The sequence below is a fragment of the Procambarus clarkii genome, chromosome 37, assembly GCF_040958095.1.
Source record: "Procambarus clarkii isolate CNS0578487 chromosome 37, FALCON_Pclarkii_2.0, whole genome shotgun sequence".
Lineage (NCBI taxonomy): Eukaryota > Metazoa > Arthropoda > Malacostraca > Decapoda > Cambaridae > Procambarus > Procambarus clarkii.
In genome coordinates, this window is record NC_091186.1 from 23,990,844 (window position 1) to 24,016,855 (window position 26,012).

Sequence of the window (26,012 nt, forward strand, 5' to 3'; positions counted from 1 at the left end):
GTATGGGAGATACACAACCTTCCATAGCTGCTAGGTGCACAAGAATAATAAGCTAAGTTGTAAGGTTGAGCATCGACTCAACACTGTTCTTTAAAAAAAAAGAATATAAGAAAGAAAGTAGGTGAAGGGAGAACTATTGATCAGAGGAAAAAGAAGAAAGGAGAGCAGCCCCGAGTGTGTGACCTGGAGAATTAGTGAGGTTTCAAATGAATGAGTTCAGCAAAGACTGTGGAGGTGACTGATATGTTACGACAACAATAGTCGGTGAGCAGGTCGGCCGAGCGGACAGCACGCGGGACTTGTGATCCTGTGGTCCTGGGTTCGATCCCAGGCGCCGGCGAGAAACAATGAGCAGAGTTTCTTTCACCCTATGCCCCTGTTACCTAGCAGTTAAATAGGTACCGAGGTGTTAGTCAGCTGTCACGGGCTGCTTCCTGGGGGTGGAGGCCTGGTCGAGGACCGGGCCGCGGGGACACTAAAGGCCCCGAAATCATCTCAAGATAACCTCAAGAATACAGGAGTCACGACTTGCAGGAGTCTCCGACGGCTGAAAGAGCATTGAAAAGAATTTGGATGCACATACGGGGATGATTGACACAAGCGAACGGCCCAACCTACAGAGTTTAACACTAAATCAATCAGAGCCATGTAGGGATAGGCTACAATACTGGAAGTGTAGTCCACTAACGAGTGCTGAGTCGATCAATAAGAGGAGGAATTAATATCTTGTATTGAACAAGAGCCGCGTCCGCAAACACTTGATCCATTTAAGAAGTCAGGTTATATTCAGACAAAGGGTCATGTATTTGTCCAAAATTTACATATATCATCAAAATCGTCTACACATTCTATATGATTGAAGGGGGCTACCGCTAGAGTGGTTTTTTGGAGGCCAAAATCCTTTGGCAGAGATGCTCAATCCTACAAATTTACCGAGAGGCTGAAGAATTGCTTCTTTATCATTGAGAAAGTAATTATTATTGTAGTTGTGGGCATCAGGTACACAGGTAATAAAGTTATACCCATTTCTGAAGACAAAACTATATTGGACGTCTTCTAACTTCTGCAAAAAAATTAACAAACGACATAAGGTTATTCAAGATAAATTGCTAAGCCAGTATATTTATATATAAATTTTGGAGAATGTAGACAAGGAGCTGGGATATAAGGACAAGGAGCTGGGATATGAGCACAAGGCGCTGGGATATGAGCACAAGGAGCTGGGATATGAACACAAGGAGCTGGGATATGAACACAAGGAGCTGGGATATGAACACAAGGAGCTGGGATATGAGCACAAGGAGCTGGGATATGAGCACAAGGAGCTGGGATATGAGGACAAGGAGCTGGGATATGAGGACAAGGAGCTGGGATATGAACACAAGGAGCTGGGATATGAGCACAAGAAGCTGGGATATGAACACAAGAAGCTGGGATATGAGCACAAGGAGCTGGGATATGAACACAAGGAGCTGGGATATGAGGACAAGGAGCTGGGATATGAGGACAAGGAGCTGGGATATGAACACAAGGAGCTGGGATATGAGCACAAGAAGCTGGGATATGAACACAAGAAGCTGGGATATGAACACAAGGAGCTGGGATATGAACACAAGAAGCTGGGATATGAACACAAGAAGCTGGGATATGAACACAAGGAGCTGGGATATGAGCACAAGGAGCTGGGATATGAACACAAGGAGCTGGGATATGAGGACAAGGAGCTGGGATATGAGCACAAGGAGCTGGGATATGAGCACAAGGAGCTGGGATATGAACACAAGGAGCTGGGATATGAGGGACGGAGCAAAGGAGTGGCTCCCAACCACTTAGACCATCGGGAAACGAACACCAACTTCGCACGATACCCGGCCATCGTTTGTGTACCGACCATGCAGTTCCCCAAGATGATGGCCACACCATAAGTTACCATAGGCGACGCCTCTCTCTCTCTCCCTCTCTCTCTCTCTCTCTCTCTCTCTCTCTCTCTCTCTCTCTCTCTCTCTCTCTCTCTCTCTCTCTCTCTCTCTCTCTCTCGAGCCGTCGAGGAGAAACACCACTAACCCTGTAATGGCTTAGGGGTTACCATGAGTGGGAAAACGCTTCGCTATAAGCATCTTCCTTCATGTTTGGAAGCTGGTGGAGGAGGGCGAGGCCCCTGGAGGTTGCATATTTACCTCCATCTGAGATCAAGTTAGGATTAAGAGAATAAATGTTGATCTCTGAACGACCAGGATGATGTTGATTCAAGTAAATATCAATGTAGGTTATTGCTGTGGTCTGAGTTGTTTTGTTATTCAGCTCCCAGGCAAACGATATTGATATCTATAGGCATATTGATATAGATTTATATAGTAAAACTCTGTTAAGTGTTTTCAGGTTACAGTTGTGTGTGTGTAAACTAAAGTCTTTGAAAATGTAATAAGTTATTACGAAACGCATTCAAGCGTCGCGTCGGACTAGAAATAAAAATGAATTTTGGAGAATTGATTTTTCAGTTACCATCGACAGTAAAAAGAAACATAAGAAATATTGAGAAAATTCGTGTTAGAATTATTAATCTTACTTTTTCGGACATATTTAACAACATATGTTTACAAGAAAGACTGCTACCAAAATATACTAATTTATATAGACATATCTATATAGCCTTCTCTTGATTTGCCACAACGTACAGGTTGTTGAGTGCTAATCTAACCACAAACGTACCAACCTAATCAACCCACCTGACCTAAGCTATTGATCCCTAGAAAACCTGATTAATTGTGAGCCGATATTTTTTCCTTGTACCTTGTAATTTGCACGTTGGGGAGATCATAGCGCACAAAATGAGACGTATTAGTTATATTGAGTAATTTTTCAGGCATAATAATTTATAGTATAGAGGAAAAAGTCGATTTTGTGCATTGCTGACGATTCTTGAAGCGTTCAAGACGGTCTCGCTTCATGCAGGTCGGCGTTCAATCCCCGACCGTCCAAGGGGCTGGGCATCATTCCTAACCCCAGTTCCATCCCAAATCCTTATCCTGACCCCCCTTCCCAGTGCTATATAGTCAGAATGGCTTGGCGCTTTCCCCCCCTGATAATATCCTCACAATGATTGAAAACACTGTAATAGACAGGTTAATTAACTCCAACCTCATCTCCTCATTACTAGCCCTAAATAGCTTAAAAAAAGTTACATTGCAGCGCGTTTGTCGCTGAAGCCAGATATAGATATGAAGTCAGATATAGACATGTAAGGGGGATCGATCACATTGTTGTGGCTCCCTTCACACATTGGGACTGCTTTTTAGGTGTCATACAGAATCCTAAATAAATAAACGAGAACTCATTTGTTTATGAATTGAAATAAAGTAGAATAGTGCAAAAAATAAACTAGGAGACCTGTTGTTTTTCACAATGAAAAGTGCCGAACAAAACGCTTGTATGAGGCAAGTAACACAATAAGAGGTCTGGCAGATGCTGTCACAACTTTAAAACGACTTGGTCACATGTATCTCTTGCCGTTCAGCTTGTATGGGGAAATCCTAGGGGTAATTTCCTCCCTCCTAGGGAGGGATATGGCACTTGGAAGTGGTCAAGATAAGGATATGGGATGAGACGGGGGGGGGGAGGAATGGTGCCCAACCACTTGGACGGTCGGGGATTGAACGCCGACTTACATGAAGCGAGACAGTCGCTCTACCTATAGGGATGGGGGGGGGGGGAGGGGAATCTAGATGATCTGAAATGTAGATCGATACAAGATCATTTCATTTCAGACTGCGTGAAAATATAGCCAGCAAAAATATAGAAAATATAGCTATAGAGAGATCTAAACTTAGGTTGCATGAAATGGCAAATCATTTTATTTCAACTGAATAACATTATCCAGACACCGTCACCTGTAGATACAGGAAGACATGAGGATGCACGAGCCGTGAGACATAAAGTCGTAGGCAGCAACGCTTGCATTATCCTACAATGTCCAGCCTTGACAACTGTGTTGTCCCCCTAAATAACTTACTCTCATTGTGCAATATCATAACAGTGTCATTGTTATGTTACCCGCTATCGTAATAGTTAAATGTGAGGTGTGCTGACATGTTGTAAAACCTAATGGTTCTTCTCACTGGGACTTCCTGCAGTGGGTGGACAGGGTGTGGGGAACTGGGTCTTCCCAGTGACTCCTCCAACAGTGGGTGGGCAGGGTGTGGGGAACTGGGTCTTCCCAGTGACTCCTCCAGCAGTGGGTGGGCAGGGTGTGGGGAACTGGGCCTTCCCAGTGACTCCTCCAGCAGTGGGTGGGCAGGGTGTGGGGAACTGGGTCTTCCCAGTGACTCCTCCAGCAGTGGGTGGGCAGGGTGTGGGGAACTGGGTCTTCCCAGTGACTCCTCCTGCAGTGGGTGGGTAGGGTGTGGGGAACTGGGTCTTCCCAGTGACTCCTCCAGCAGTGGGTGGGCAGGGTGTGGGGAACTGGGTCTTCCCAGTGACTCCTCCAGCAGTGGGTGGGCAGGGTGTGGGGAACTGGGCCTTCCCAGTGACTCCTCCTGCAGTGGGTGGGCAGGGTGTGGGGAACTGGGCCTTCCCAGTGACTCCTCCCTCGGTGGGTGGGCAGGGTGTGGGGAACTGGGCCTTCCCAGTGACTCCTCCTGCAGTGAGTGGGCAGAGTGTGGGGAACTGGGGATGTCAGGAACCTGCAGAGATCAGGTGGGAGTAAGTACCCGAGGGCCAGAGGGCAGAGGGCTCGTCAGCACGAGAGAGGAGGGCTCTGCTAGATACACTGGTTGTGTGTCCCTGTGAAGGGAGCAGCTTAATGTGGGGAACAGCTTACACACACACACACACAACGCTTCAGCGCATTTGTCCCCAGGTTCACAGGTGTTCCTGCGAGTGATACCCTTGTGCGCTGCCTGGCGTGGTACAGGCAGCAGGTGGTACAGGCAGCAGGTGGTACAGGCAGCAGGTGGTACAGGCAGCAGGTGGTACAGGCAGCAGGTGGTACACGCACCAGGTGGTACAGGCAGCAGGTGGTACACGCACCAGGTGGTACAGGCAGCAGGTGGTACACGCACCAGGTGGTACAGGCACCAGATGGTACAGTTACCAATTATCAGATCATAATCTTATGAGTAATGATGGAAACGTGTTGGAGTGGCGCGGAGCTCCTCCCTCGCTGGGTTGTTGAGACGGCCAGAGGGATGATGTTGGGAGAGGAAAATAATGTATTCTCCGTTTTAAGTGTCACTGAAGAAATGGTTCGTGTGTGTGTGTGTGTGTGTGTGTGTGTGTGTGTGTGTGTGTGTGTGTGTGTATGTGTGTGTGTATGTGTGTGTGTGTGTGTGTGTGTGTGTGTGTGTGTGTGTGTGTGTGTGTGTGTGTGTGTGTGTGTGTGTGTGTGTGTGTGTGTATTGGACGATTCTCATTGTTCTTGTGTCAGAGGGGTAGCCTCGGTGATTGCCTAGTGTCTGAGGCTGCTTTATTTGTTAAGAGAAAGGTTAAAGAGTTGTGGTTCTCTGATGTTTACACGGCTCTCTCTAATTCTCTCTCTGTCTCTCTCTGGCACTCCGACTGTCCCTAGATTTGTTGCGTTCTTCCCACCATGTCCCTCACTCCAGTATATTGTAATCTCTTGCAGGTTTGGTACCAGACTTTCCTGAAATATCCACGTGTTATATTTCTCTTTGTTTCCGGAATATAATTTGAGAGCCTTCATGCAGTTGCAGCAGTTTTTGCGTTATATATATATATATATATATATATATATATATATATATATATATATATATATATATATATATATATATATATATATATATATATATATATATATATATATATCCACTGTTGTGTTGGTTCTCATTATCCACCCTTTCATGTGCGCCTCTGTTGCTGTGTTAGCTTTGTAGCCCCTTCTGAAGATTAGGTCTTTTGACAATATTTTTTGTCTGAGATCTTTGACTATGATGCTCCTGGGGTCAAGCGCTGAGCCTTGCACAGAGAAATCACATTAACGTAACGTATCACTGAGCCTTCTAATCTTGCACTTCTCTTTAGGTCTTCATTTGATCACGATGAATATCATATTATTTTGTCCATTGGTAGACCTTTGTTGACATCTGAATACAGTTTTTTGTTCCGCTGCTTCAATTTCCAGACTTAATTTTGGCGTCGACCGCGAAGGATTGTCTAGAAACTGTGGGTTGAAGACCTATGTCTTCTGCGACTAGGAGGAGGAGGAGGGAAGGTACTAGGACCGTACCTTGAGGCACCTGGCTTCAACTCTCTCCACGTTTGTTTGTGGTCTAAACAAACTTGTAAAGAAAGTACAATAGTATGTCGCCTTGGCCTCAGGGAAGCACGAGGCTTAAAAACTGTTTCTGTTCAGCACAGCGAGCCGCGTGAACGGGTTGTGTAGACGGTCTCCCACAGCAACCATACGCGTGAAAACGGCCTCCCACGGCAACCGTACGCGTGAAAACGGTCTCCCACAGCAACCATACGCGTGAAAACGGCCTCCCACGGCAACCGTACGCGTGAAAACGGTCTCCCACAGCAACCATACGCGTGAAAACGGTCTCCCACAGCAACCATACGCGTGAAAACGGTCTCCCACAGCAACCATACGCGTGAAAACGGTCTCCCACAGCAACCATACGCGTGAAAACGGTCTCCCACAGCAACCATACGCGTGAAAACGGTCTCCCACAGCAACCATACGCGTGAAAACGGCCTCCCACGGCAACCGTACGCGTGAAAACGGTCTCCCACAGCAATCATACGCGTGAAAACAGTCTCCCACAGTAACCATACGCGTGAAAATGGCCTCCCACGGCAACCGTACGCGTGAAAACGGTCTCCCACAGCACTGAAGCTTGCGGACAGCCTCCTACAGCAATGATGCAGTCCCACGCTAATGATTTATTCCGTTTACCCCCGTTCAACTGTTGCGGCCCAGCACCCGTGGAGACCAGGCCAGAACGGGATGAGATGAACATAAAACATAGCTGATAAACACTGCAGTTGGGAATTGGGCTTTGTTCAGTTAGAGAAACATTTTCATACCGGGTATTTTGTTAGCCAAGGTTCCCAGAGGTTCCAGGAGACGGGCTGCGGGTCATCAGTGGGAAGAAAGAGGTTCCCAGAATCCCTCACTTCTTCCCAACAGCAATGTTGTCGTCACATGTCCGCGTTGAATCAGGTCTACGGTGTGTCGTCCCTCAGTCGTCCTCCGGTCGTCCTCAGTCGTCCTCAGGTCGTCTTCAGACGATCGTTTTCATCAAAAGTTCCTCGTACTTGCCCCGTCAAGTGGCCTTACTTGAGGCTTACACTTCAAGCATGAGTGATCAAGGGTATTTCTCTCCAGTCCTCTTGGGCTGCAGGACAACTCCTCGGAGAAGAAGGAGATCCATGGGGGGGGGGGGAGGGACAGACGGTCAGAAAAGAGAAAGATTGTGATCGAACATGGTGCAAAGTGTCGGTAGTTGCAACACTGTGGGTTGAGTTCTGTCAGCCTTTCACTATAGGTCAGTTCCCTCGGTTCAGGAACCAGTGTTGTTGCATGTCCCTGGAGGTCTTTTGTACGTGGGTTGTCTCAGTGGGGTTCCAGCCTGGTGTGCCCAGGCTACTGGAGAGTGGATCTTACGGTGATGATTGTTATTAGACCAGTTGCTCACCTCACTATAGAAACACGACTGTTTTAATGTTGTGGGATCAGTCTCGCTCTTTCCCCCCTTTAGTGTCTGTGTTATGTGTTACTTTAGACAGCATCTATTAATAGCATCCACTATTTTATCATTCACATCCACGATCCATCATTCCCCCAGTCATTTTTCCCCTGTGTTTAAAATCCCCGAGTAATGGTAACTGTGTCCTCCATTCACTTGCTACCATGACCGCTCTCTTTGACCGCTTAGCTCCTGGTGTGCTCTTCTCTGGGCCTCCCTAGGGGCTCAATATGACCAATGTTGTTCTCTGTTCTGACCGGGGCAGTGATGTAGTCATGTGGAGTAGCCATAAAAAATCTTCAATACATTTTCGTTAGCAATGCTACTTCCACCCCTCTCTATTTCTCCCTTTAATACCTGACAGCCCTATGGAAAGACTGCATCAGGAATGATTCATGAAATTTATACGTACAGTTGTATCTTCCTGTAACTTTCTCCTGGAGTTTCTCTGATTTGTGCGCTATACCATCCGCATGTACGTGTTTTAGTTGAAATATTGTTCATTACTACTGGTGTGTCCTTGTCCCTGTGGAGTGTTGTGGTCCTGTATGACTGGTGTTGGAGCCTTGCAGTGGTTTTATGCTTATTTGGTTATGGGTTTGTGTTTGTTAGCTGGAAGCCAAGAGCTGTGTGTTGCTGTTTAAGTGTGTGTGTGTGTGTGTGTGTGTGTGTGTGTGTGTGTGTGTGTGTGTGTGTGTGTGTGTGTGTGTGTGTGTGTGTGTGTGTGTGTGTGTTCCTAGCTCCGATGAGCGGAGCACTTTTATAATTGAACATTAATGGCCCACCGCGAGTGTGAATCCTCTCCAGCAGTTATTTAACTAAATGATTTGTTTTCCAAAGCTCTGCCAAGAATTGTGTCAGATGAGTTTGTTAATTAGTGCGACATGACGCCGGAACTCGACCTCTAGCTCACTCTAGCTCACTCAGCACATCTCACCTGGCATTCAACACATCACCTGCTGCTCATCCCTCACTTTATATATTGACCTTCTGCCGGATTCAGCTCACAACAATCGACTAACTCTGTTATGTCTATTTACACACAAAGTGAATCGAGACATCAGGTGTAAGGAGACGTGCTCAGACTTCAAACTCTACCCGGGAGTCGTACCTGTGACCTCCGTTTCGTGTATTCGTGGAATTGTAGTGGGTGAACAACCCTCTCTTCTGGTGTATTGTATTTACATGTTGGCTTCAAGATTTTTAAAGATGGCGGCTGTGAGTGACAGGGTAACCTTGAGACGGTGACTCACCCCAGCGGCCAGACATGTCCTGGGGGGCTACACTCTCCTGCTGGCCAGACATGTCCTGGGGGACTACACTCTCCTGCTGGCCAGACATGGTCTGGGGGGCTACACTCTCCTGCTGGCCAGACATGTCCTGGGGGACTACACTCTCCTGCTGGCCAGACATGGTCTGGGGGGCTATACTCTCCTGCTGGCCAGACATGGTCTGGGGGGCTACACTCTCCTGCTGGCCAGACATGGTCTGGGGGGCTATACTCTCCTGCTGGCCAGACATGGTCTGGGGGGGCTACACTCTCCTGCTGGCCAGACATGTCCTGGGGGGCTACACTCTCCTGCTGGCCAGACATGGTCTGGGGGGCTATACTCTCCTGCTGGCCAGACATGGTCTGGGGGGGCTACACTCTCCTGCTAGCCAGACATGGTCTGGGGGGCTATACTCTCCTGCTGGCCAGACATGGTCTGGGGGGCTATACTCTCCTGCTGGCCAGACATGGTCTGGGGGGCTACACTCTCCTGCTGGCCAGACATGGTCTGGGGGGCTATACTCTCCTGCTGGCCAGACATGGTCTGGGGGGCTATACTCTCCTGCTGGCCAGGCATGGTCTTGGGGGCTACACTCCTGGTCGTCAGGGCTACCACAGACGTCTCAAGGTCAAACACTTACCTAATCCGTTCTTCGACGCAAGTTTCACGTAACAGTCGAGCCGGAGTCGGTGACTCCTGACTCAAGTCTTGGGCTGAGGAGCCAGACGTCGGGGCCTGATGGACTGTCATCCAAGGAACATAATCAGGCTCAGAGACGCGGTTTATACCGCCTCTTCTTTTTCTTCTCATGTGCACATGTGCCGTTAAGGAGCAGCAAAACTAAGATGTGCACTCACCACAGTCCAGGCGATTGATTGATAGCCTTGAGGAGTGTTGAGTCTTGAGAAGAGTTGAGTCTTGAGGAATGTTGAGTCTTGAGAGGTGCTGAGAGCCGGGCGTCTCCCGGAAACCATTGACTTGGCTCCTGGAGGCGCTCGCCAACAACATAGTTAGTCAGAGAGATCTGGCAAAACTATTGATTGCAACGTCTTTCACGCTGATGGAAGGAAATTGTGCTCGCTCACTGACTTTGCACACACACACACACACACACACACACACACACACACACACACACACACACACACACACACACACACACACACACACACACACACACAAGCGATCATTGTTAGTGCTGCTGGAGACTACTAGCTTCTAGCTCAACCGGAAACGACTACTTTCAGTTATACTAGAAACAGTTAGTGGTAGATTTACCGGGAATCCAAGTTCATACATGTGACTACAGTCAAATATATACAAAACCCATATTGCTGGCTTTGTTGATCTTATAGACGTAGCTTTCTATGCTTCTGTGTTCTTGCTATCAGTATTAAGACGAAGAATCGTTACCAAAATTGATGGTAAAGAAACTTGTAATTATTGAAGGATTTATATTCTACAGCGTTTTGTTCCTCTCTGGAACATCTTCAGGTAAAGAATAAATACAACAGGGGCAATTTTGGGTTAAATCCACCTGGAAGTGGTGAAGTTCCAAGGGAGTGAGGGCGAAGAGTCCAAAGAATATGGGGGCCACTCAAGCATAGGTAAGAGGTAGGGAATAACGCAAGAATAAAGGAAAAAAGGGCCATTCAACCATTGTATTTTACGTTGCGTAAAACTCTAGTACTCTGGGTAGGCGGGGGAAACCTCGGTAGAGATGTCGTTATCCGGTGCTGTTTGGCGAGGTCTGGGTCTGAGCATAGGCAAGGTGCTGTTTGGCGAGGTCTGGGTCTGAGCGTAGGCAAGGTGCTGTTTGGTGAGGTCTGGGTCTGAGCGTAGGCAAGGTGCTGTTTGGTGAGGTCTGGGTCTGAGCGTAGGCAAGGTGCTGTTTGGCGAGGTCTGGGTCTGAGCGTAGGCAAGGTGCTGTTTGGCGAGGTCTGGGTCTGAGCGTAGGCAAGGTGCTGTTTGGCGAGGTCTGGGTCTGAGCGTAGGCAAGGTGCTGTTTGGCGAGGTCTGGGTCTGAGCGTAGGCAAGGTGCTGTTTGGTGAGGTCTGGGTCTGAGCGTAGGCAAGGTGCTGTTTGGTGAGGTCTGGGTCTGAGCGCAGGCGAGGTCTGGGTCTGAGCGTAGGCAAGGTGCTGTTTGGTGAGGTCTGGGTCTGATCGTAGGCAAGGTGCTGTTTGGCGAGGTCTGGGTCTGAGCGTAGGCAAGGTGCTGTTTGGTGAGGTCTGGGTCTGAGCGTAGGCAAGGTGCTGTTTGGTGAGGTCTGGGTCTGAGCGCAGGCGAGGTCTGGGTCTGAGCGTAGGCAAGGTGCTGTTTGGTGAGGTCTGGGTCTGAGCGTAGGCAAGGTGCTGTTTGGTGAGGTCTGGGTCTGAGCGTAGGCAAGGTGCTGTTTGGCGAGGTCTGGGTCTGAGCGTAGGCAAGGTGCTGTTTGGCGAGGTCTGGGTCTGAGCGTAGGCAAGGTGCTGTTTGGCGAGGTCTGGGTCTGAGCGTAGGCAAGGTGCTGTTTGGTGAGGTCTGGGTCTGAGCGTAGGCAAGGTGCTGTTTGGCGAGGTCTGGGTCTGAGCGTAGGCAAGGTGCTGTTTGGCGAGGTCTGGGTCTGAGCGTAGGCAAGGTGGTGTTTGGCGAGGTCTGGGTCTGAGCGTAGGCAAGGTGCTGTTTGGTGAGGTCTGGGTCTGAGCGTAGGCAAGGTGCTGTTTGGTGAGGTCTGGGTCTGAGCGCAGGCGAGGTCTGGGTCTGAGCGTAGGCAAGGTGCTGTTTGGCGAGGTCTGGGTCTGAGCGTAGGCAAGGTGCTGTTTGGCGAGGTCTGGGTCTGAGCGTAGGCAAGGAAGCAGAGTTTTTATTCTCTATATTTAAAGTGGGTCTTTTTGTTCTCTGATGTGTATAGCTTACCTTGAGGTTACCTTGAGGTGCTTCCGGGGCTTAGCGTCCCCGCGGCCCGGTCGTCGACCAGGCCTCCTGGTTGCTGGACTGATCAACCAGGCTTGATCATTGCTTCTAGCAATCTAAATCCTTTGGTCAGTGTGTCAAGATTGTCGTATGTTAAACTAGGATATTCCTAGTGAGTGTTGTGTTATGTACACCTTGCGTATGGGTTCTAGGGGCACCAGCTTGTAGATGGCAGGTCAGGCTTCTCGAAAGCTTTATAATGGTCATACCATTACAAGTAGATCAAAGATTACTTCACAGTGACGTGTAAACTGGTATACCCAGTTTACTGTTTGGAGAAGATTATATTGTTAATTGGGGCTGTTTTTTAAGCATTAAATCAGCAGTTTTCTTTTGTTTTATAGCAAATAATGAATTCCAATCTTTGGCCTGTCGGTTTGACTCCATGTGAAGTTATATCTTTAATTATTCTTTCTTCAGTTTTATACTGTGAGTTCTTAGTGAATTTGTAATACAGCTGTATGGGAAGGTTGCTATTGTAGTGGTTGTTCTTGTTGTTCTCTGTTATATAATTTTTTGTAATATCTTCTGATTCGCGTGTTGTGTTTTCTATTCGTGAACCAGTTGTTTATTAATGCTTAAGAGGCTTCTGTCCAGTTCTTTATGTATGTTGTGCGAGTGAGAATCATAGTGAGAATCATTGTCAGAATCATAGTGAGAATCACTGTCAGAATCATAGTGAGAATCATTGTCAGAATCATAGTGAGAATCATATTGAGAATCACTGTCAGAATCATTGTGAGAATCACTGTCAGAATCATAGTGAGAATCACTGTCAGAATCATAGTGAGAATCACTGTCAGAATCATAGTGAGAATCACTGTCAGAATCATAGTGAGAATCACTGTCAGAATCATAGTGAGAATCATAGTGAGAATCACTGTCAGAATCATAGTGAGAATCACTGTCAGAATCATAGTGAGAATCACTGTCAGAATCATAGTGAGAATCATAGTGAGAATCACTGGCAGAATCATAGTGAGAATCACTGTCAGAATCATAGTGAGAATCATAGTGAGAATCACTGTCAGAATCATAGTCAGAATCATAGTGAGAATCACTGTCAGAATCATAGTGAGAATCATTGTCAGAATCATAGTGAGAATCATAGTGAGAATCACTGTCAGAATCATAGTGAGAATCATAGTGAGAATCACTGTCAGAATCATAGTGAGAATCACTGTCAGAATCATAGTCAGAATCATAGTGAGAATCACTGTCAGAATCATAGTGAGAATCACTGTCAGAATCATAGTGAGAATCATAGTGAGAATCACTGTCAGAATCATAGTGAGAATCATAGTGAGAATCACTGTCAGAATCATAGTGAGAATCACTGTCAGAATCATAGTGAGAATCACTGTCAGAATCATAGTGAGAATCACTGGCAGAATCATAGTGAGAATCACTGTCAGAATCATAGTGAGAATCATAGTGAGAATCACTGTCAGAATCATAGTGAGAATCATAGTGAGAATCACTGTCAGAATCATAGTGAGAATCATTGTCAGAATCATAGTGAGAATCACTGTCAGAATCATAGTGAGAATCACTGTCAGAATCATAGTGAGAATCATAGTGAGAATCATAGTGAGAATCATAGTGAGAATCATTGTCAGAATCATAGTGAGAATCACTGTCAGAATCATAGTGAGAATCACTGTCAGAATCATAGTGAGAATCATAGTGAGAATCATAGTGAGAATCATAGTTCATAACAACATAAACTATCTTTCCACAGCTTCAAAGGTTTTCTCAAAGCCAGTGGGAAGCTATAATATATTTTTTTAATTTTCTGAGTGAAGGGGGATAATTGAAGATCAATTATTTATTATAGTATTTGAACACACTATGCACTGATAATTGGAAGAATTAGCAGATTTTTTGTTTAAATCATCATACTATGGCTGTAAAGAGCGAAATCAAGTAAATTAAAACTGAGCCTCTGCCTTTGGAGAAGCCCCACCCCCATTTCTTAAAGCCAATAGGGAAACTATAAAGACTATTGTAGTCTTTAATAAAGTCTATTGTAACGTCTCGTTGACCACTCTGTACAGAGTATGAGTGGTCAACAACGCTCTTAGCTCTGGCACCAATGTCACTGCGAACCTTTATTGCTTTTCAGTTTTGACCTTAGGCTTCACATGGTGTGGATTCTATGAAGGTGCTGCGTATTCCAGTATTGGTATGGATTGTCTCGAAGGAGTCCTAATATAGGTTTCTAAATGATGTTCTTATATACAGGCGATGAGTCACAATAACGTGGCTAAAGTATGATGACCAGACCACACACTAGAAGGTGAAGGGACGACGACGACGTTTCAGTCCGTCCTGGACCATTCTCAAGTCGATTGCAGACCTTCTAGTGTGTGTGGTCTGGTCATCATGTTCTTATATATATATATGTATATATATATATATGTATATATATATATATATATATATATATATATATCTATATATATTTATATATATATATATATATATATATATATATATATATATATATATATATAACTGAAAACTCACACCCCAGAAGTGACTCGAACCCATACTCCCAGAAGCCAAGCAACTGGTATGTACAAGACGCCTTAATCCACTTGACCATCACGACCGGACATAATGAGGTGATAGCCGAGGCTATTTGAACCACCCCACCGCCGGCACTCGGATAGTAATCTTGGGCATAGCATTTTACCAAATCACCTCATTCTTTGGGGCACACGTGAGGAACACAAATGCGAACAAGCCTGAATGGTCCCCAGGACAATATGCAACTGAAAACTCACACCCCAGAAGTGACTCGAACCCATACTCCCAGAAGCCAAGCAACTGGTATGTACAAGACGCCTTAATCCACTTGACCATCACGACCGGACATAATGAGGTGATAGCCGAGGCTATTTGAACCACCCCACCGCCGGCACTCGGATAGTAATCTTGGGCATAGCATTTTACCAAATCACCTCATTCTTTGGGGCACACGTGAGGAACACAAATGCGAACAAGCCTGAATGGTCCCCAGGACAATATGCAACTGAAAACTCACACCCCAGAAGTGACTCGAACCCATACTCCCAGAAGCCAAGCAACTGGTATGTACAAGACGCCTTAATCCACTTGACCATCACGACCGGACATAATGAGGTGATAGCCGAGGCTATTTGAACCACCCCACCGCCGGCACTCGGATAGTAATCTTGGGCATAGCATTTTACCAAATCACCTCATTCTTTGGGGCACACGTGAGGAACACAAATGCGAACAAGCCTGAATGGTCCCCAGGACAATATGCAACTGAAAACTCACACCCCAGAAGTGACTCGAACCCATACTCCCAGAAGCCAAGCAACTGGTATGTACAAGACGCCTTAATCCACTTGACCATCACGACCGGACATAATGAGGTGATAGCCGAGGCTATTTGAACCACCCCACCGCCGGCACTCGGATAGTAATCTTGGGCATAGCATTTTACCAAATCACCTCATTCTTTGGGGCACACGTGAGGAACACAAATGCGAACAAACCTGAATGGTCCCCAGGACAATATGCAACTGAAAACTCACACCCCAGAAGTGACTCGAACCCATACTCCCAGAAGCCAAGCAACTGGTATGTACAAGACGCCTTAATCCACTTGACCATCACGACCGGACATAATGAGGTGATAGCCGAGGCTATTTGAACCACCCCACCGCCGGCACTCGGATAGTAATCTTGGGCATAGCATTTTACCAAATCACCTCATTCTTTGGGGCACACGTGAGGAACACAAATGCGAACAAGCCTGAATGGTCCCCAGGACAATATGCAACTGAAAACTCACACCCCAGAAGTGACTCGAACCCATACTCCCAGAAGCCAAGCAACTGGTATGTACAAGACGCCTTAATCCACTTGACCATCACGACCGGACATAATGAGGTGATAGCCGAGGCTATTTGAACCACCCCACCGCCGGCACTCGGATAGTAATCTTGGGCATAGCATTTTACCAAATCACCTCATTCTTTGGGGCACACGTGAGGAACACAAATGCGAACAAGCCTGAATGGTCCCCAGGACAATATGCAACTGAAAACTCACACCCCAGAAGTGACTCGAACCCATACTCCCAGAAGCCAAGCAACTGGTATGTACAAGACGCCTTAATCCACTTGACCATCACGACCGGACATAATGAGGTGATAGCCGAGGCTATTTGAACCACCCCACCGCCGGCACTCGGATAGTAATCTTGGGCATAGCATTTTACCAAATCACCTCATTCTTTGGGGCACACGTGAGGAACACAAATGCGAACAAGCCTGAATGGTCCCCAGGACAATATGCAACTGAAAACTGCTATGCCCAAGATTACTATCCGAGTGCCGGCGGTGGGGTGGTTCAAATAGCCTCGGCTATCACCTCATTATGTCCGGTCGTGATGGTCAAGTGGATTAAGGCGTCTTGTACATACCAGTTGCTTGGCTTCTGGGAGTATGGGTTCGAGTCACTTCTGGGGTGTGAGTTTTCAGTTGCATATTGTCCTGGGGACCATTCAGGCTTGTTCGCATTTGTGTTCCTCACGTGTGCCCCAAAGAATGAGGTGATTTGGTAAAATGCTATGCCCAAGATTACTATCCGAGTGCCGGCGGTGGGGTGGTTCAAATAGCCTCGGCTATCACCTCATTATGTCCGGTCGTGATGGTCAAGTGGATTAAGGCGTCTTGTACATACCAGTTGCTTGGCTTCTGGGAGTATGGGTTCGAGTCACTTCTGGGGTGTGAGTTTTCAGTTGCATATTGTCCTGGGGACCATTCAGGCTTGTTCGCATATATATATATATATATATATATATATATATATATATATATATATATATATATATATATATATATATATATATATATATATATATATCAGCGTCCTATATGCCGCCGATGGTATCCTGTTTATGTGTGCCTCTGGTCTGAGTGTTGAAGCTATATCCACTCCCAAATCTCTCTCTCCGACTCCTGTTGTTGCCTTTCCCTTATGGTGTAGATCCCTTCTGGTCTCCTCTCTCTCTCCCTCCCTCTCCTATCTTCATTACCTAACGCTGGTTGGGACCGAGTTCCAGGAACGATTTGTTTGGCAGGTCCTGAAGTTTGTCTAGGTCCTCCTGTAACTTTTTTGCAGTCTTCCTCTGTTTTCACATTTATAATTAGCGTTGCATCACCTGCAAGCATTGACATCACGAGCTCACTCCCTAGTATATGTGTATGTAATGTGTGTGTGTGTAAGTTTGTCAGAATATAATCAACAGGCAGCAGAGGAGACATAAGAAGCAGGAGAAAGAGAGACCGACAGAGAAGGGGGTCGACGAGAGAAAGGCGGAAATGTGAGAGAAGAGAGTGTGAGAGACGCGAGAGAGTGTGGGAGAGAGTGAGAGGGAGAGCAGACTAGACAAGTGGCAGACGGTGTCTGGCTGGGTAATGAAAATAGCCTCAGACAGAGACATATTCAGAGGATTGTATCATATAAAAAATACAAAAGTGGCAGTTGTGGTGGTATGAGGGTTGGATAAGTTGGGCAGGAGTTAGGGTGCGGGACTGGAGCGAGCTGGGGGAGAGTCTTAGCTCCTCCCCGGCGAAAGATGTTTAAAGTAGAGTGCCAGAGTCGAGGTCTGGCGGCGGCGGCAGTGAGAAGCGCGGGGCGGTGGGGTGAGGCAGGCGGCGGGTGGATGCGCGGTGAGGCACCAGGGCGCGGTAGTGGGTCCAGCTGACTCACTGGGAAACACCAAGTCGGGGCGCCGCTCTCTCAGTCAACCCCGAGGTCGCCGTTGCTCATCTTCGGCACCACCTCCTCTTCCCCCTCTCGTCCTGCTGAGCGAGGTGGAGCAACACACACCCCGCCCGGCCACCAGGGCAGGCGGAAGCTGCGGGCTACACCCACCCCGACAGCTTTGTGTGTGTGTGAGGCAGTGCACACAGCTCCTGACACACCCCTCCCACCTCGCTCCACCACCACCACCGCTCGCCTACCACACAACAAATTAAGTCTCCTTTATGGGGCCGCTGGACAATATGTTGAAGACAAAATGTTGCAGCATATTGTGAGCTTGTGTATACAAGCTTCAGAAGGATATTCATGTGAGAATCGGCGGCAGCTCACATGGGCGTTGAACCCGGCAGCAGCTTCGAGGGCGCCACTATCGCCACACTTCTTCACCGGACACTATCTGCCAAATAACACGTGACGAGCCATTGAAGAATGTCTACGTTGCTCCAGAATTGCGTTTAGAGATACACATGTGAAGAAAGAATTTTTTTTTGGTGGGGGGGTGGAGGATTCTTTCTGTTGTGTGTGTGTGGGTATGTGTCTTGGGGGATCAGTTCCTGCTGCTGGATATATTGTAGTAAAGTGTACCTAGATGTGTCACTGTGATGCTCACCCATCTCATATCTCAGTCTCAGATCACTGCAGTTGCTAAGGAAATTGTGGATGGCGAGTAAGACCCTGTATGGCCCTGTATGACCCTGTATGGCCCTGTATGACCCTGTATGGCCCTGTATGACCAGGCCATGAAGCAGTGCCTCCTAGGACCTAGTGACGGGTCAGTGGCGCGCGGCACTTCCCTTCGTCAGTGTCCCCCTCACCTAGATACTCGATGCCAGTGATATTAGTGTCTTAATCAAATATTAAAGTGACTGTGATAGTTTTTACCGGAATCTCGGAGAACCAAGTGACTGGTGAGGTGAGTGAAAAAAGATAACATCTTGTCATGACTGTCTCCACCTCACCGTTCCGCCTCATCTTCCACACACTACTGCATCTTGTAACCGGATTCCCACCTCCTGTTTTAATGGCTAACAGGGATTTCTGGCCATTATGACATGTGGAGCAACGAGGTACGAACTAATATTTGACAAGTGAGGTGAAAATTCTGCTGGCGAAGAAGAGAGGTGATGGTGGAAGCCTAGTGCTGAGGGCCCCACAGGAGCCTAGTGCTGAGGGCCCCACAGGAGCCTAGTGCTGAGGGCCCCACAGGAGCCTAGTGCTGAGGGCCCCACAGGAGCCTAGTGCTGAGGGCCCCACAGGAGCCTAGTGCTGAGGGCCCCACAGGAGTGTGGGGCAGGACCCACCATGTGGCCCCCAGCAACAGATGGCCCATCAGCGGTTCCCGTGTGGTCATGACGCGCCTCTCGGCCCCCGGATCACTCCATCAACTGAGAAAAACATTAAGGCTAAGGTATCCATTCGAACAGTTCACGGAGGCCTAGATGACGAAGGTGTTAAGAAGGTGTAATGGCCTGTTTCCCCTTCATGTGTCGGCCGGAAGTCCTAGACGAGGTAGGTTCCCAACAGACTTTCCTCCCCCCCCCCTTAAGACTTTCCCCCTTAAGACTTTTCACCCTTAAGACGTTCCCTCCTCTCCCTTTCTTGCCCCTCCCCCCCCCCGTCTCCCGTGAACCGAGACGCGACATCAGCGAGAACTTACGATAGGATTCTCAGTCTGTCAGAAACCAACATCCACCTGCTCGCACATTTTTTTTTTTGTCTCTTTTTTTTAAATGTTAATGTTTTGCAATATTTTAGTCTTACATTTTACCATTTAGACCATTTAATTCAAGAGTGCCAGGACTAGTTGATAAGATGGCATGGTGTTGCTTGGCTCTGTGTCGTCGGCATCTGTATGATGAGGACTGGTTGTATAAGTTGATGGACTCTACGGGGGTTATCTTCTTGAGGTTATCTTGAGATGATTTCGGGGCTTTAGTGTCCCCGCGGCCCGGTCCTCGACCAGGCCTCCACCCCCAGGAAGCAGCCCGTGACAGCTGACTAACACCCAGGTACCTATTTACTGCTAGGTAACAGGGGCATTCAGGGTGAAAGAAACTTTGCCTATTTGTTTCTGCCTCGTGCGGGAATCGAACCCGCGCCACAGAATTACGAGTCCTGCGCGCTATCCACCAGGCTACGAGGCCCCCCCCCCTCGTAGCCTGGTCACTTAACTTCCTGGTTAAGGGAGTATAAAGTTTATTGAGTTAAGAGGTCGTAAAGCTGACGTACTGGGAGGCTCATATGCTACGAGTCTCTCAGCGCTCAATACATCCCGCAGCACTTCATAAGCGATGAGGAGCTCTCAGAGCACTTTACAGTATGGTATTTATTACTCAGTTCTGGCCTAAAGCCTTCAGACGATGACAGTTCATGATCTGTGCGGAGGGCGCCTGACAGCTGGGTGGACAACGCTTCGGATTCGTAGTCCTGAGGGGTCCGGGTTCGATCCCCGGTGGAGGGGGAGACAAATGGGCAAAAATGTTTCTTTCACCCCTGATGCTCCGGTTACCTAGCAGTAAATAGGTACCTGGGAGTTAGACAGCTGCTACGGGCTGCTTCCTGGGGGTGTGTAACAAAAAAGGAGGCCCGGTCGAGGACCGGGCCGCGGGGACGCTAAGCCCCGAAATCATCTCAAGATAACCTCAAGAGAGGTATGCTGGTGAAGCGCTACCTCCGTGCCCATCACCCAAGATCTTGACTACTATATATATATATATAATATAGTGGAGAGTTTGTCTGGGGCGTTACATCTGTCAAGTGATAACTCAGGCGTCCTAAGGCCAGCTGAGCCTGGAGACAATCATCTGCTTAACAGGTGTGGGCTGGCTGGGTGACAGGTGTGGTACATGCAGCTGGTACCCCCTAATCCCCCCCCCTCCCCCTTGCTCCTCCTCCCCCCACCTGGGGCGAGGCTCCCTTCAGCCGCCCACCTTTGGCCGGAATCTCACGTCTGACGCTTACGCACTCACTCACTCACTCACTCACTCACTCACTCACTCACTCACTCAGTCACTCACTCACTCACTCACTCACTCACTCACTCACTCACTCACTCACTCACTCACTCACTCACTCACTCACTCACTCAGTCACTCACTCAGTCACTCACTCACTCACTCAGTCACTCACTCACTCACTCACTCACTCACTCACTCACTCACTCACTCACTCACTCTCTCACCAAGAGGACAGTACACGGGGAAGGGAAACTGCCTTCTTATAACAACGAGAGGAGACCTGGGAGTGGGCATAACACCAAACCTAACTCCAGAGGCTCACATAAATGCCATAACTATCAGCAACATACTCTACACTAGCAAAAGTTAGAACATCATTCAGGAACCTAAATAAGGAGGCATTTAGATCGCTGTTCATTGCCTACGTGTGACCGGTTTTTAGAGTATACCGCCCCATCGACGAGCCCCCCCCCCCCCATCTAAAGAATTAAATAAGGAAACTTGAAAAGGTTCAGAGGGTTCGTAACAAGGTTTGTCTCGGAAATCGTCTTGAGAAATGGTCCTGGACGGACCGAAACGTCGTCGTCCCTTCACGTTCTAGTGTGTGGTTTGGTCGACTTGTCTCGGAATTGTGAGGGATGGGGTATGAAGTGAGACTGTAGGAACTTAACCTGACGACGCTAGGAAAAAGAAGAGGTAGGAGGGTACATGATAGTGACGTATAAAATACTTAGGGGGGACTGATGGTGGAGACTAAACCACACGCCAGAAAATGAGGAGACGACGACGTTTCGGTCCGTCCTGGACCATTATCAAGTCGATAGTGAAAACAGAGAAAATGTTCACAGTGAATACCAGTAGTACACGAGGATATAGATGGAAGCTTGAAATTCAAATGAGTTAAAGAGATGTTAGAAAGTTTTCCCTGAGCGTAAGAGTAGTGGGAAAATGCAATGGACAAAAGGAGCAAGTTGTAGAAACAAACTCCATTTGTAATTTTAAAGGTAGATAGGATAGGTAAATAGGTCAGAAATCATTGCATTTGACAACCGGCGGATGGAAAACCGGGGTCCAAGAACTCGATTTACCAGATTACCTGTGGTGAGGTAAGAAAACATTTGCTTCAGTTGTTTGTAACTAAGGCTGTTGTCCTAGACTATATCTCACCGTGGATACTAAAAGAGAGAGCGGAGACTCTATACTTAACATAATGGTGTATAACGGGGTCACAGGAAACAGGAGAACTGCCAGAAATTTCGAAGATAGGAGGCACTGAACTACTGGCTAGTACCCCCTAACTTGCATACCATGCAAGGTGATGAAGGGAGGAAATTATCAGTGGAAAGCACCAAGCTATTACGACTGTATAGCACTTGGAAGGAGCCAGGATAAGGATTTGGGATGTGACGGTGGGAAAGCAATGGTTCTCAACCACTTCAACAGTCTGGGATAAAATGTCGACCTGCATGAAACGAGACCGTCGCTCTACCGTCCAGCCCAAATGGTTGGACAAGATGATGGAGAAGATTGTTTGAAAAAACTAGCAAAACATCTAGGGAGTCATCTTGCCTTACAGGTCTAAGAGAATTCTAGGACCAGGCGATAAAAAGTAGGCAATAAAGAGAAGGGTGGGCAGACTGCATATTTTTGGATTGCCAGAAAGCCTTTGACACAGTACCCAATAAGAGACTAGTGCATAAAGTGAAGATGCAGGCGGGAATAGAATGGAAGGTATTGTAGTGGATAACGGAGTATCTAAGCAACAGAAGACAGAGTCTCTGTGAGGGGTGAGATCACAGAGTTGCAAGATGTCTATAGTGGAGTCCCGAAGGGTTCATTTCTTGGACCTATCTTGTTTTTGATATGTGTAAACGATCTTTCATAAGGAATAGACTCCTTACTCTCAATGTTTGCCGATGGTGCAAAAATTGTGAGAAGAATTAAGACCGAGGAAGATAGCAAGAGGCTACAAGATGACCTCGGCAAACTCAAGGGATGGACCAACAACTGACAACTGGAGTTTAACTCAAGAATATGTATCTTAAGTAATGAATCATTAATAATGAATAATAATGAATAATTAATGAATAATGAATTAATAATGAATATTTAATGTACAAGAATGTAACAACTCTTGTATATATCTCAAAAAAAATCCTGGTGGATGGACAGGAAGAGAGACACAAGACACGAAGTCCCTCTTGAAACGGATAGACAGATGGATCTTGGAATTGATATCACACCGAAACTGTCTCCTGAAGCTTATATAAAGAGGATTCCATCAGCGGCGTATGCAAGGCCGACTTTAGAAAATGTGTAAGGAATATTTTAAAACCGTGAATGCCACATATGACAGACCAATCCTGAAGTATCCGGCTCCAGCATGGAGTCCATATACCTAGTTAAGCATAAGACATATTTGAAGAAGGTAATAGCCACGGGATTAGTTCCAGAACTCCGAGGTGTAAATTATGAGGAAGGGCTGCGTGAATTGAACCTCACGTTGCCGGACGACAGAAGAGTTAGGGAGGAGACATGCTTACCATATACAAAATTCTCAAGGGAATTGACAGGATAGATAAAGACAGACTATTTAATACGGGTAGTACTCGCACAAGGAAACACAAGTGGAAAATGCGTACCCAAATGAGCCACAGACACATTAGAAAGAATTTTTGTCCAGTGTCAAGGTTAGTTAGCAAATAGCAAGCATTAGACGGTGATGTGGTGGAGGCTGACCCCATACTCCATACACAGTTACAAATAATAGAACCCAATAGGCTCAGGAAGGGAAGGGAACTATCAGGGGGGGGGGAAGCGCCAAGCCATTACGACTAATCCTTGGAAGGGATTAGGATAAGGATTTGATGATTGACAAGAGAGGTTCAACTAAAGTTTGGCATCATAACAATCTTTCATAGAACAGTATAGCATGTAAGAGTTAGAAAAAAAGATAAAGGGCCATTCGTCATTAGATTATTTCCCAAATTCTTGTCTGATCTTGTGGCAGGGGGACGTGGTGGGGGTGAGACAGGGCAGGGGGACGTGGTGGGGTGAGACAGGGGCAGGGGGACGTGGTGGGGGTGAGACAGGGGCAGGGGGACGTGGTGGGGGTGAGACAGGGGCAGGGGGACGTGGTGGGGGTGAGACAGGGGCAGGGGGACGTGGTGGGGGTGAGACAGGGGCAGGGGGACGTGATGGGGGTGAGACAGGGGCAGGGGGACGTGGTGGGGGGTGAGACAGGGGCAGGGGGACGTGGTGGGGGTGAGACAGGGGCAGGGGGACGTGGTGAGGGTGAGACAGGGGCAGGGGGACGTGGTGGGGGTGAGACAGGGGGCAGGGGGGCGTGGTGGGGGTGAGACAGGGGGCAGGGGGCGTGGTGGGGGTGAGACAGGGGCAGGGGGACGTGGTGGGGGTGAGAACAGGGGCAGGGGGACGTGGTGGGGGTGAGACAGGGGCAGGGGGACGTGGTGGGGGTGAGACAGGGGCAGGGGGACGCGGTGGGGGTGAGACAGGGGCAGGGGGACGTGGTGGGGGTGAGACAGAGGCAGGGGGACGTGGTGGGGGTGAGACAGGGGCAGGGGGACGTGGTGGGGGTGAGACAGGGGCAGGGGGGACGTGGTGGGGGTGAGACAGGGGCAGGGGGACGTGGTGGGGGTGAGACAGAGGCAGGGGGACGTGGTGGGGGTAAGACAGAGGCAGGGGGACGTGGTGGGGGTGAGACAGGGGCAGGGGGATGTGGTGGGGGTGAGACAGAGGCAGGGGGACGTGGTGGGGGTGAGACAGAGGCAGGGGGACGTGGTGGGGGTGAGACAGAGGCAGGGGGACGTGGTGGGGGTGAGACAGGGGCAGGGGGACGTGGTGGGGGTGAGACAGGGGCAGGGGGACGTGGTGGAGGTGAGACAGGGGCAGGGGGACGTAGTGGGGATGAGACAGGGGCAGGGGGACGTGGTGGGGGTGAGACAGAGGCAGGGGGACGTGGTGGGGGTGAGACAGAGGCAGGGGGACGTGGTGGGGGTGAGACAGGGACAGGGGGACGTGATGGGGGTGAGACAGGGACAGGGGGACGTGGTGGGGGTGAGACAGGGGCAGGGGAGGACGTGGTGGGGGGGTGAGACAGGGACAGGGGGACGTGGTGGGGGTGAGACAGGGGCAGGGGGACGTGGTGGGGGTGAGACAGGGGCAGGGGAGGACGTGGTGGGGGGTGAGACAGGGGCAGGAGGACGTGGTGGGGGGTGAGACAGGGACATTTCTTCACACCCATCTCTTGAATGGGCTCATTTTGGCCTCTTTACCTCTTCCTTGAATCTTGTTTAAAAACAAATGGAATTCTCCCTGCTTTATTATCACCTTTGAGAGTTATGACACAGCTCTCTCTCTCTCTCTCTCTCTCTCCTCTCCTCTCTCCTCTCTCTCTCTCTCTCTCTCTCTCTCTCTCTCTCTCTCTCTCTCTCTCTCTCTCTCTCTCTCTGTCTTAGCTTTCCTGTCTTTCTCAACAATTCATCTCCCACTTTTAGCTTTTTTGTAGGTCTCTCCTTCCCGTATTATATTCTGTCGTTCCTCTGTGTTATTGTGTCGTACTTCGCTGTGTCAAGTGTCGTATTTGCTGTAACTTGTGTTGTGTTGTGTCGTATGTACTGTGTCTCACGTGTTGTGTCATGTATGTGCCGTGTTGTGTCGTGTGTAATGTGTCGGGTGTGTTGTGTCATGTGAGATATATCGCGTGCCTTTTTTTGGTGCGTGTATAAAATAGTAACCCCGTGCATAATCTCATAGAAAATGTATTCCGTGTCATGAAAGTTTCATCAAAAGGTTTATTTGAGTGATGAGAGCGCTGCGCCCTCTCCCGGCGCGCCCTGGAGCTTTCTGATGCTCCCAGGAGCTTTCTGATGCTCCCAGGAACTCTCTGGTGTTCCCCGGAGCTTAACGGTGCTCCCCGGTGCTCTCATGTGTTCCCCGGAGCTCCTCGGTGTTCCCGGGAACGTGTAGCAGCCTTTGTGAACCACCAATTTGGCTCCAACGCGAAAATAGTCAAGGTATTTTAGCGTGTGATGGACGAGTGTCCCCGCCATGTTGCAACAATAATCCGCTAGAGAAAGTTATTATTTATGTTGTGGTTTGTGGTGGTGGCAGAGGGCGCAGCGCCCCTGGCGGCAGATGGTGCAGCGCCCCTGGCGGCAGATGGTGCTACTCTTATAGCTGCTGCTGCTGTTGCTGCTGCTTCTGGTGCTACTGCTGTTGCTGCTGCTGCTGTTGCTACTGCTGTTGCTACTGCTACTGTTGAGAAACTCAGTAAGAGCCATGAGGAAGATACGAA

At 48.3% G+C, this 26,012-nt stretch overlaps 1 protein-coding gene across 6 annotated transcripts in view; it reads left to right on the plus strand.

Moving 5' to 3' along the window:
- The window catches only part of RhoGAP100F (Rho GTPase activating protein at 100F), a 424,062-nt gene that overhangs the window by 275,134 nt on the left and 122,916 nt on the right, over window positions 1–26,012 (plus strand). Inside the window, exon 2 of one of the 6 annotated variants that reach the window (XM_069337265.1) lies at window positions 18,365–19,247. The exons of 4 other annotated variants lie outside the window; for them this stretch is intronic. In XM_069337265.1, coding sequence (XP_069193366.1) covers window positions 19,203–19,247 — 45 coding nt within the window. In that variant the 5' untranslated portion in view covers window positions 18,365–19,202. Of the gene's footprint in view, window positions 1–17,404; window positions 19,248–26,012 lie in introns of those variants that run through there. One more of the 6 variants, XM_069337264.1, reaches the window with a different exon arrangement.